Source organism: Ahaetulla prasina, chromosome 5 (genome assembly GCF_028640845.1).
Source record: "Ahaetulla prasina isolate Xishuangbanna chromosome 5, ASM2864084v1, whole genome shotgun sequence".
Taxonomy (NCBI): domain Eukaryota; kingdom Metazoa; phylum Chordata; class Lepidosauria; order Squamata; family Colubridae; genus Ahaetulla; species Ahaetulla prasina.
In genome coordinates, this window is record NC_080543.1 from 99,652,800 (window position 1) to 99,665,362 (window position 12,563).

The window sequence follows — 12,563 nt, forward strand, 5'->3', positions numbered from 1 at the left end:
CAAAAAAACTGTTACAAATATTCGCCACAGCAAAGGAAATCTGTCTCTAAATAATTGTGGCATTTCACAAGAGAGGAAAAAAGTTGAGTTCGTGATTCTCTTCCCACATCCTGCCAGTGTTTACTTATTTTGATTTAAGAGATTTCTAGGCCACTCCAACCTAATATTCTTCTATAGCAGAAGATCTATTTTAAAACAACATATTCATAGAATTAAACAGGACTTCTTTGCAATGGATACCTCTGTTTGAACTGTTTGAAAATTAACATTGTTCCATTGTAGAGATGGAAAAGAAACCTGGTCTTAGTCTTCCACCCATACTTCTGTTGTGGCCCACAAGTGGCCAGCAGAGCTGGCAGCAGATTTCGAGAGCGAGGAGGTTGGGGAGGAACATGGGCCAGTCCTGGAATCTGGGAAAGGCTCTAATCAGGGCTCTGCGTCGGAGGCAGAGAGGGGTCCAGGGCCGGATGCCAGTTATCAGCTGACTTCATAGTCAGCCAGCAGTAGGCAGATGAACAGCTGGAGCCTGTTCCCAGTGTGCACATGCACAGAGTGCCAGATGAAGGGAACAGCTAAGGAACAAGGGTTGACTTGGGAGTAAGGCTACATGAACATGAATGGCCCCTCCCAGAGGGAATAAAAGAGGAGCGAAAGGGGAGTGGAATTTGCAGGAGACAATTAGTTTGCTTAATTGGTTTGTGATTCTCAGAGATTTCTTGCCAAGTTTTGAAGATATCAGCCTGGCAGCTCTCCAACCCAGATAAGGTAAATTCTGACTGTAAATTCTCCGTTGAAAGACTTTGCTGAAGGTGAATGAGAGGAATTCACTGTTTGTTTAATAAAAAGGGTTTTGTCGGGTCCAGGATTCTGCTTTGTGCTTTTTGGGGAAGCCTAGGTCAGAACAACTTCTGCCATCCAGACACTGTTGAAGTAGCATAAGAAGAAGCCCCAGAGGTCTCTGCTGATGTATGAATTGACCCAAATTTGGATCTCAAGAACATGCTCAGACTGTGTTCTGAAATTTATTAACAGGGTTGTGTATACTTCCGCCATCCACAACCAATCTGAAGACACTCAAATTAGTGGTGAGTTGCTCCCGGTTCTGTCCAGTTCTATAGAACCAGTACTAAAACCAGCAGGAGGCTCCACACACCTGCCACAACATCATCATGGGTGATCTGCGCATGCACAGAAGCTTCTGCGCATGCACAGACGTGTGTGCCCATGCTGCCACTGCAAACCAGTAGTAAAGGTAAGTGGAACCCATCTCTGACTCAAATGTATTAAACTAGCACACTTGTCTTGTGCACAAACAACACAGTGACAGTAACAGAGACATCAAAAATCATTTAATATATCCTTGCTTTGTTGTGGAGTATAGAAGAATAATATAATGCCTTTACAGTATATATGGAGAGTCATTTATCAGCATCCTGGGAAAAATATTTAAAGATTTGTATTAACTCTACAGCTCAATAGTCATGTTTGGAAAGAAAACACAGGTGATATTCTGAATAAATATTCTGATAGGCTAGAACATCATTAGCATCAGCGCTTCTAAGAGATTCATTATTTTACATTTGATTTACTCCATATTTATAATTCACTCACTATAGGGACTATTTAGAAATCCCATTTTCAAAAAGAAACAATATAAATTAGGTACAATTTAGAAGGCATCTCTCTAAGAAGGTGTAGAGAATATTATGTCTGGATGATTCTAAGACTGGAGCAGAGAGATTTTCAGTCCAATTACACTAATAGACATTACTGATTCCAGCATGGGTAAAAATTACCAGTGCAATGTCATGGATTAACTCTGAAATAGAGGGAGAGAACCTCATATTCAGATCTGAAATAGCCCTCTGCAACTCTGCCTACTAAATACTTACTGAGATATCAATTTGGTTTTTCAAAATAGGAGATTATTTTTTCAATTCTGCAACATCTATCTTATTACAGAGGTGGGTTTCAGCAGGTTCTGATCAGTTCTGGAGAACTGGTAGCAAAAATTTTGAATAGTTCAGAGAACTGGCCCCACCCCCATCTATTTTCTGCCTCCTGAGTCCCAGCTGATGGGGAGGAAATGGAGATTTTACAGTATCCTTCCCCTGCCATGCCTACCAAGCCACGCCCACCAAGCCATGCAACGCTCACCAAGCCATGCCCACAGAACCGGTAGTAAAAAAAATTGAAACCCACCACTGATATAATATAACACATTTCATAATCATTGCTTGACTTGTTAGATAATATTTGTTTACAATGCATTTTTTATTTGAAGCTTCTGTTTTTACGGGGATCGAAAGAAAATAAGACCCAGTCTTATTTTCAGGGAAACACAGGTAGTAGCAACCTATCATTGGTTATTTATCAATCACATAATCCTGTAGAAGTTTATTCTGAAATTCTGCTGTGTTCAGTGGGATATAATCCTCAGGTAAGCGTAAATAGATTTGCAGCCTAAAATACAAGATTCGCTTCTGAAAGACAACCATTTAGAGTTAAATATGACAGCACAACAATGCTAAAAGGAGGAAGGTAGAACTAAATTGGTTCTTCCTTTAATTGTCTCCTGGAAATGTCAGCACATCGCGTTTTACAAATATGTTAATATTTGGAGTTTGTTTTGAAAGCAAATGCAAGGATTTTGCATACAGTAAACTTCAGCAATAAATATTGATGGACCATATCTGGTATCTTGCCTCAAATGTGTACTTATGTGTACTTAAATTATGCGTACTTAATACTACCATTAGAGACAGTAGCATTTATTGCATACAGACCTTCTTTCAGTACAGTAAGTACAGTAAGTACAGTTCTTTCAGTACACTCTTGACCAAATATTCTGACATAAACTCCTTGGCTTAACTTAAAATAAAACAAAAGATGATCTACTGAAAGCACAAATCAGCATACCTTTTCTCTAATTCTCGGATCTTTTCCCTTAGAGGTGCAATAACCTAAAAGAAAATTAAAAATTAATTTTGTATTAATATATTTTCCATTTCAAATGACAATTTGTAGAGAATAGAGGCATTATAAGCGACTTTAAATATTTCAGGAATATCATGGACAGATGATGACATGCCATTCTCTTAATAAGAATCTCTCCAATTTCAAAGGGCAAAAGTGTTAGCTGCAATAAAGGACATAGTCCAAACCCAAAAACATCAAACCAAATCTTTATTATGGTCATAGACCAGCACAGAAAACATCCAATTGCTACTTCCCTGAGCTTCATTTGGAACTAATCAAGTTATTGCACAAAGATGCAAGTGATGAATAGCCTCCCAGAGTTGCTTTCAGTAAAGAAATTGGCAGCATATAAATTTAATAAATAACTAAATAAATAAAATAAACTGACCATTGGTTACCCTGCCTGCTTTCTTTAAATACTCTCCCGCTCATCATGGAAAACTGCACCCCTCATGGCACCTGCCTTCATTCCTGTCCTTCAATGTCAGTGTGGACACCTTCTTCTTTGACACTCCCTTCTGCCACATTTTTTTGGCTACCTTCTATAGTTGCAATGTTAAATTCAATCAAACCATGTTTTAAAAAACCCAAATCTCCCCAAACTGACTCCCTCAATGCACTTCAGATACAGTCAACATTATCTTAAGTGGACATGGTGGTGGTGGTGTTTTTGCCCTCTACACCCAAAAGGTCCTCCAAAGAGTCCTTCAACACTCTCAAGAGAACTGTAGAGTTCACTGGGAGTTAACCAAGGGACTCATTTAATTTTAATTATTTAGTTTTATACTATTTATAATTTTTTTAATTTTTTTTAATTATTATACTATGTATATCATAAATATTCTGAATGTATTATATTCATTATATTCAGAATTATATTCAGTGATCATGAATCTAATTCAAGAGAAAATGGCTAGAATTTACTCATATTTCAGTCACACATTCAGAATGGTTTTTTGGAAGTTATACTAATGATATTTTATATTATTAAGAGTAATTACTTATGTACAAAGATGTTCCATTGTTCACATCCATGTAGTGTTGTTGTTATGTTATACACACACACAAACCTTTGAAAATAATGGCATGGTTCTAAACTTAGCTATATTTTGAACAGGTCAATGAAATAATTGAGATTTAAGTTATTGATGATGAAAATAAACCTTAATGATTTCATCAAAGTTATTGAAGTCATGATCTAATACACTTGCATTTTAGCAACAGAAAAGTCCCATTAAAATAAAAAGTATCAAGGATAAACCATTAATATAAAATCAAAATGACCTATTGTGATGCAGATATATATATCCGCTTGTTCCCCTGAAAATAAGACCAGGTCTTATTTTCTTTGGGGCCACAAAATAAGTACTAGGGCTTATTTTCAGGGGTACCTTATTCCCCCCGCCATATATGGGAGGCCCACTTCTTCTGCTTCCTCACGGCGAGGCAGAAGGCTGCACAGCATGTCAGTGCCACCACAAGGTGGTGGGATGGAGCTGCCCTATGTGCCCACACTATATGCCCACACTTACCTCAGGCCCCTCGCAGCCAGGTCACCCATGCCCCAACACCTGCCTCACTTCGTGGCAGTGGCTCCAGCAGCCCCGTCCAGCAAGATACACTTCACAACAGCCCACTTCTTCTACTTGCTTGTGGTTGCAACGGAGCAGGAGGCCGAATGACACGCTGATGCCATGGCCATGAGGTGAGGGAGGGTGGAGCTGCCCCACGTATCTCACATGGCTCTTAAGGATCCTGCAGCCAGGCCATCCATGCCCCAACACTGCCTTGCCTTGTGGCTGCAGCACCACCACTGCTCTGCCTCCTGCTCCACTGAGGCCATGAACAAGCAGAAGAAGTGGGCCAGTGGCGACGTGGACTCTCCTGTTGCACATGGTTGCCAGTGCTACCGCCATGAGGTGTTGGGGCATGGATGGCCTAGCTTGGGGGCCCTGAGGAAAGCCAGTATGGGGTGCAAGGGGTAGTTCCCCCTCTCCACAGTACTGTGAGCAACCAGATGGAACAGGCATACGGCTGGCTCTGCAGGCTCTTAAGTAGGGCTTATTTTGGGGGTAGGGTTTATACTAGGCATACACAAAAAACATGCTGGGGCTTATTTTAGGGGTAGGTCTTATTTTTCAGGGAAACAGAATGTGAGTGTGTGTGTATATGTATGTATATGTAATGTGTGTGTGTGCATACAAATACACACACAGACACACATACATATACACATACACTTGCAGATTGCACAGAGAAAATTGGTCTGAAGATCAGAATATGATTATTTATTAGGTAAGGGCCGTGGTAGCTCAGGCTGGTAAGAAGCCTGTTATTAGAACACAGCAGCCTGCAATTACTGCAGGTTCAAGCCCGGCCCAAGGTTGACTCAGCCTTCCATCCTTTATAAGGTAGGTAAAATGAGGACCCAGATTTTTTGGGGGGGCAATAAGTTGACTTTGTAAATATACAAATAGAATGAGACTATTGCCTTATACACTGTAAGCCGCCCTGAGTCTTCGGAGAAGGGCGGGATATAAATGTAAATTTAAAAAAAAAATTAAAAATTTATGTGGCATATAAGTTACATTTATATTACATTTTTAAAAACTGATGTACATGTTAGTAGCCATATGGGGACACATTAAAACAAGCACCACACTATCCTCCCTCAACCCCAACCAACAAAAATTTGACAAAGAAGCTTGACAAAGCAGTCTACAGGGGTGGAGCTGAGAATTTCTGTAAGTTTTCAAATGGAAGAATATGGTTAAAAAACAAAAACCAAGATACAGCTACAACGGTTTCAATATAACTCCACCTGATTTTTATGTGTGTCACTTTGAACCATTGTAGTCATCTCTTTTTTTTTGTTTGTTTACATTTATATCCCGCCCTTCTCCGAAGACTCAGGGCAGCTTACATTGTGTAAGGCAATAGTCTCATTCTATTTGTATATTTATATACAAAGTCAACTTATTGCCCCCCCAAACAATCTGGGTCCTCATTTTACCTACCTTATAAAGGATGGAAGGCTGAGTCAACCTTGGGCCTGGTGGGACTAGAACCTGCAGTAATTGCAGGCAGCTGTGTTTAATAACAGGCTTCTTACAGCCTGAGCCACACCGCGGCCCTCTTAACCAACTCCAAGCCAAAGAATGAAAAGAAACTTCAATTCAAGAGGAAGTATTAAGAGAATAAAGTTGATAATTGATTTATTAATGCAAAGCAAAATATTAAAAGGGAATAATAAATAAAAAGGGGAAGAAAAAAAGAGAGAGAACATAGTCTACTGACCTCTTCAATTTTATTTTCTACTTTTTGATCCCCATTATCCTGGATAAACCTGCTGGATAGGAAGCCAAAGAAAGAAAGCAACATTTTAAACATGACAAGCCACATGGTCATGTTATAAAACATTATAAAATTATGAATTTACGTTAAGGTTTTTGTTCTGATGTTATTTGAAAAAGAAGCCACCTGTTACCACACCAACTATTAACAATGACCACAGGTTGTCTGTATTCAGACATAAATAAAATGGCACCATAATTTCTAATTTTCTTCTTCCAGGTGAATGGGTGTTAAAAGAATAAATAGATGAATCAGAAGTGCTAAAGGAAGGTATTAACACTGTGCCTGAATGCTGATAAGGTTGAGACATCATCAAATATTTATTTTTTTGGTGCCTTTCCTTTGGTAACTCAAGGCTATTTCCATGGCAGTTCTGAAATCTTGCCAAGAAAACTGCAGGGACTACTCAACATTGACTCAACACCTAATCTGGCCCCTAAAAATAAACTGAGAAGAATGGGGATGCGAATTTGAATCCAAGGCTCAAACCTTAATCACTCATTGGATTAACTGCTCAATTTTACACAATGTGTTAAGAAATTAAAAATAGCTTGAAATGTCAGGTAAATCAAAAGCTAGGGAACATGTCAAATTTAAGCCTGTTTGCAGCTTTAATTTTCAATTTTATTTATTTAAATCTGAAGGGGCAGCAGGCACCACCTAGGAATGTTAGGAATATGTATTTTTGTTTGTTTTATATATCCAGGTTGCAAGTAACATCCTGTGACTATAACAAAGTCAATTCTGCTTTAGTGAGAATGGTAGAGTCTGTTGAATAGGTGCTCAAATTCCCAGAAAGCAAACAGAATAAAGCATATAGTCTACTTAAACACTGTGATATCAAAAGAGCGTGGAAGATTCATAGAGACTGACAGTTTCAGAAGTAGGATAATACTTCTTTCTTTACATTTTCAGAGCTCAGTCTGAGAGCTAATGTGATTAGCAGATAAATAATTGCATCAAGGGGGGAGACCTTGGTTCAGGCAGTGAGGGAAGAGAGAAAGATTCTTCCATAACATAGACCAGCGGTCAAACTCAAGGCCCGCAGGTTGGATCTGGCCTGTGGGGTGCTTAGCTCTGGCCCACAGGGCCGCTCTGGAAGCAATAAAACAATGACCCGCCCAAAAATGGAGCTCGGGAGGCCTGTGTGCGGCCTTCCCAAGCTCCGTTTTTGACCCTCCCGAGCTCCGTTTTTATTGGCAGAGGGTTCAGGCCACCACAGGCACCTCTGACACCTCAGTGAGGGAAGAGAGAAAGATTCTTCCATAACATAGACCAGCGGTCAAACTCAAGGCCCGTGGGTTGGATCTGGCCTGTGGGGTGCTTACCTCTGGCCCACAGGGCCGCCCTGGAAGCAATAAAACAATGACCGGCCCAAAAATGGAGGTCGGGAGGCCTGCGTGCAGCCCTCCCAAGCTCCGTTTTTGACCCTCCCGAGCTTTTTGCTGGCAGAGGGTTCAGGCTACCATAGGCACCTCTGACATGAATGAGGTCGAGCTGGCCATGCCCACACGCCCCCCCCAAGGTCAAACACAACCCTGATGTGGCCCTCAATGAAATTGAGTTTGACACCCCTGACCTAGACATTTTCATAGGACTGCTGTGAGGATAAATTAAGGATATTTATTATTCCCTGAGCTAACTGGACAAGGAACAGAATAAAGTTTAATTAAGAAGCAATAGTATGAGAGGTATTTATAATATTCATTAATTTGTTAAAAGTCATTTGACATTTCGTCTGTACCCAAAAAAAGTCAGGGGTATACTTCAGAAGACTGCTTATGAAATAGCTATTATGCCCTTTGATAAGTCTGTCAGGTATTATTCAAAGAGCTTCTTTATATGCTCTTTTTAAAATTGAAGTCTCTCCTTCAGCTATTGCTAAAATCATGATTTTCTGCCTTGCCATCCTGTGAATAGGAAAACGATTGAAATACACAGAGAAGACAATATCCTGAAACAAAATTACTGTCTTTGGATGAATGCTTTTATAGAAGCTGTTTCCTGCTCATATTCTAAAGATTATCCTGTGCACTTAATTGGCTTAATGGTAAAAAGTTCAAATACCGTTCTTTAAAATTATTTATGTAAATGGAATTCAGCAAATTGAAAGGTTTGTGGTAAAACCTCAAAAGTTATATGTGGTAATTGTAATACTTCAGAATATTGCATTTAAACATTCCAAATGGCGTTAGTTTCTAATTGTCCTAGTAGAATGAAAGGTCTGTTTAGGATCCTTCACCTATGAAAGGGGTCCTGTAAGTCAAATGAGGCTGTTTTTCCTTTAAGTTATATGATCACAAAACCTCCCCTGAAAAAGGTTTTGTCAACACTATTACATATCAAACACGCAATTCTATTCCTACAAAATTTAGACAAGACTGCCAAATAATTTTAAAATAAGAACAGTACTGGGAGTTAAAAGTTGCCTTTCCATAAAATTATCCCTTGAGCATTTAAAAAAAAAAGTTTATAGCATTGTCAGAGGCAGTACTAAACATAGCTATTCATTATGTAGTGTTCCTGGCACCTAACACAGCTTTTGACCTCTTGTGAAAATAAATAAAGGGGGAAAAAAGCTAATGGCCAGAAAAGGCAAGTTTTAAGATCAACGTTTAGAAATGCTTCATGTGGAACATTAAAGCAAGAAATCTATTTCCTTCGGATTTTGATGAATTGAACCACCATCGCCATTCTCTGTACTGGACAGAAAAGGGGCAACAATGCAGAGTTCCTGGATGGGGCCCACTGAATTCCAAAAGTAGGGGGAGAAATACTATTTTTAAAAATGGAAAGTATAGAAATAAAAAAAATATTTAAAATCTTGGGAGATATGTTCAATCACATGAGCCATTTTTATTTATTTTTTATTTCATTTAAATTTTTATTTACACCCCTCCCCCGCCAAGACCCACATTTGAGGGTAATTGAGACATAGCACCAACTTATGAGATGAACCCTGCCACATAAAAAAGCTAATTCCAGGGTTCGATTACTAAATCTGAAGTAGACTTCAGATATGTAGTACACAATGTCACAACCTTCACTAAGTGCCTTTCGGTTTGTCACCGCTTTTTATCTGAACCTACTTCCTCAAATATCCTTAGGGAGAATTCCAGAAAATTTACATTGAGAAACACTAGGGCCTGGAAGAAAACAAGATGAATTGATTTATTCTTTTTCTCTAATGGCCTTTTTTTACTTTTCTTTTGTGTGGGATCGCTTAAAAAGATTTTCTTACAAAATATTTGTTCTGAAAAGTATTTCACAGTGAGGGTTGACTCAGTTAAATGGTGTAATTTGAAGATTTCTGGCAAAATCCTCTCAACAAGGTACAAGATAGATAGATACAACAAGTGCTAAAGAAATATCTTGGAATGGAGCTAACCAACAGGATAATGCCTGAATACTGTACAAGCTAGATCAGGGGTAGTCAACCTTTTTATACCTACTGCCCACTTTTGTATCTCTGTTAGTAGTAAAATTTTCTAACTGCCCACTGGTTCCACAGTAATGTGCCGTGTATCATCTGCACATGCCACTCGTGCATCGTGGATTGGGTTTGTGTGGGGAGGAGTGGTGCCAGCTACCAGCTCTGCTTGTCTGTTACAGCTGGGTGGTGTGGGGAGAGATGCGCGAGCTATTCTGGGACGAGGCTCTTTTGCTTGCAGTCGCACTATAGCGCCATTTAGTTTCACTTATGTAACGTGAACTAAACTTATGCGCAGGCAATACAAATAGTATATTTTCAGAAATTTAAATTGTCACAGGGAATTTTATGAAAACCTAATGAAAATGTTTTTAAATAATGCTATGAATTTTTTTTAAAAAGTCAATTAAATTAAAAAAAAGGAAAGTGCTTCAGTATCGGACAAAACCCCTACCACCCACCATGAGAGCTAGAACGTCCACTAGTGGGCGGTAGGGACTAGGTTGACTACCACTGAGCTAGATGGAAAGGATAGGGAAGCTATTTCCTAAAATAAAGGATAGGGAAGCTATTTCCTAAAATAAACTTCTATCTCATGCTTAATACTGGGCATGTATTATCTCTCACAGAATTGTGCCATGCTTTAAATTCCAAAGCAAATGCTTTTTTTCCTCAGAATGCATTGTAGGAACAGCTATAAAACCCTGAAAAAGATCAGCTGTTTTAAGGATTTGCAGGTCCTTAATGAATGTCCTCATTTATACAATAGCTTGTTTCTACCTTACAATCAGAAGTGCTACAAAGAACTCTCCTTCATGCTTTTTAAGAACAAAAAATAAACAAATAGGAAAGAAGGGTAATTTTTCCAATATATATATTTTAATGCTTTAACATGTTATCATTTACAATATGCTTAAAATATTCTAGTCTCATGATAGCAAACAGCAAATTCCCAACATTAACTATGGATTCAAAAATTTTTGAAATGTTACAACTGTACTATTATGAAAAAGGGATGTGCATTATAGCATACCTTTTCCATTTTCTTTCTAGCCACCTTTCTCAGCAGAAGGGAGAATACAATAATGGTTTGGGGCAAAGAAAGAGATAGGAAGGTTTATAAAAATATGAGGAATTAATAGCTGGAAAATTGGAAAAGAATGAGGAACAAAAAAAGCAAGAATGCTAATTTTCTTGGGACCAATTAATACAAGTTTTTCCATTTTTATTCTTCACTGTTCTTTTTCTGAAAGACCAACATCTCTCAGATTAAGCAAAAGTGGTATGTGACCAGCAGAATAATTCTGGATGGAATATTTTCCCTGTTTCAAATGTAGAATTCTAGATGGAACATTTTCCTTGCTTTAAATGTGAACTACCACATTCCGTATTTGATGAAAATGTTCAGCCCTTTTAAAGGGGTAAAGTGATGCATGTATTCAGTTCATCCACAAATTTGTGATGAAAGGTGACCTTTCCCATCATAGAAATGAATCACACTAGCTATCATTTTCCTAACTTCCTTTCTAGCAATAAGCAACACAGTTGGGAGAAGAGTTTTCCTTTTACTTTGGAAGAAAAATTATGTTATAGCTATACAGATGTACAAGAGAAGTGTATATTACCTCATGTTGAGCACATTTCCCCATACAGCTGTAAAAAAGAAAACAGAAACATTAATTAATATTGCTTAAAAATAATTGGCATCATTTCATAATACATTTGTTTTAAGACACTAATAATTCTATATGAATAACATATGCTTGTAATACAATTTATTATTTCAGGAATGGAATGGTTTTCTAAAAAGTGACCTACTATGTATATTTTAATTCATCTTGACCCTGGAAGTGGGGACTAGAAATATAAGGGCTTATGTCTCTCAACTATGAATATTTACTTAAGAATCTAAAGCACAATTATGTATTGATAGATTAACATGCTGTTTTCAACACAGAAGTATTATATAGCAAAATATTATAACAAGTAGATCTTAATTTTGACTGCAGGTCATTACGCTATTGTTCTAAATGTAATATTTGTTCTCCATTCGATGCTATAGCTCTGGGGTGTCAAAGTCGCATCATCGCTGAGTGACGCATCATGACTTTTTTCCCCTTTGCTAAACTGGCCGTGGGTGTGGCCAGTGCTTGATGCATCTGGCCCATGGGCCACAAGTTTGACACCCCTGCTATAGCTTATTTCAGGCCCCCAAATCAAGAAAGACATGTACTGTGTTTCCCCGAAAATAAGACCCTGCCTTATATTTTTTTGAACCCTGAAATAAGCACTTGGACTTATTTTCAGGGAGGTCTTATTATTTTGGGCCATGTGGAGCAAGATGGGGCTCTTCTTGCTGTCTTACCTGATTTCCAGCTTTGTCTCCCTAACCCTAATCAGAGGAAATGGGGACTGGCTGCGCATGCGATTTAATATTTTTGGGGAGGGCTTATTTTGGGGGGAGGCTTATTTTAGTGCATGTGCTCAAAAGCCCAATTGGACTTATTATACAGGGAGGTCTTATTTTAGGGGAAACAGGGTAGTGATTCTTTCAAGTAGATTTCTTTATTGTTCCTATAGACAGAACCTTGCCAAACTGAAACTAAACATCAAGCATATACTCTGAGAACCACTAGGGAGGGGCTGTTTTCATCCTCTTTCTCTCACACAAAGTATCTGCATAGAATAGCCTCTTATTCCTCTGGGATGCACTCCATCTTGTGAATCAAGACTACTACGTTTCATCGCATCTCATGGCAAAGGGGAAAAGTTTTGATCTAGAATTTTCTAGCTAATGTTT

At 38.5% G+C, this 12,563-nt stretch overlaps 1 protein-coding gene across 2 annotated transcripts in view; it reads right to left on the reverse strand.

Moving 5' to 3' along the window:
- The window catches only part of UXS1 (UDP-glucuronate decarboxylase 1), a 56,251-nt gene that overhangs the window by 26,051 nt on the left and 17,637 nt on the right, over nt 1–12,563 (reverse strand). The window contains exons 2-4 of one of the 2 annotated variants that reach the window (XM_058186611.1): nt 11,389–11,416; nt 6,277–6,325; nt 2,920–2,963 (exon numbers count right to left, since the gene is read on the reverse strand). In XM_058186611.1, the coding sequence (XP_058042594.1) occupies nt 2,920–2,963; nt 6,277–6,325; nt 11,389–11,416 (121 nt within the window). Of the gene's footprint in view, nt 1–2,919; nt 2,964–6,276; nt 6,329–11,388; nt 11,417–12,563 lie in introns of both variants that reach the window. The other variant, XM_058186610.1, reaches the window with a different exon arrangement.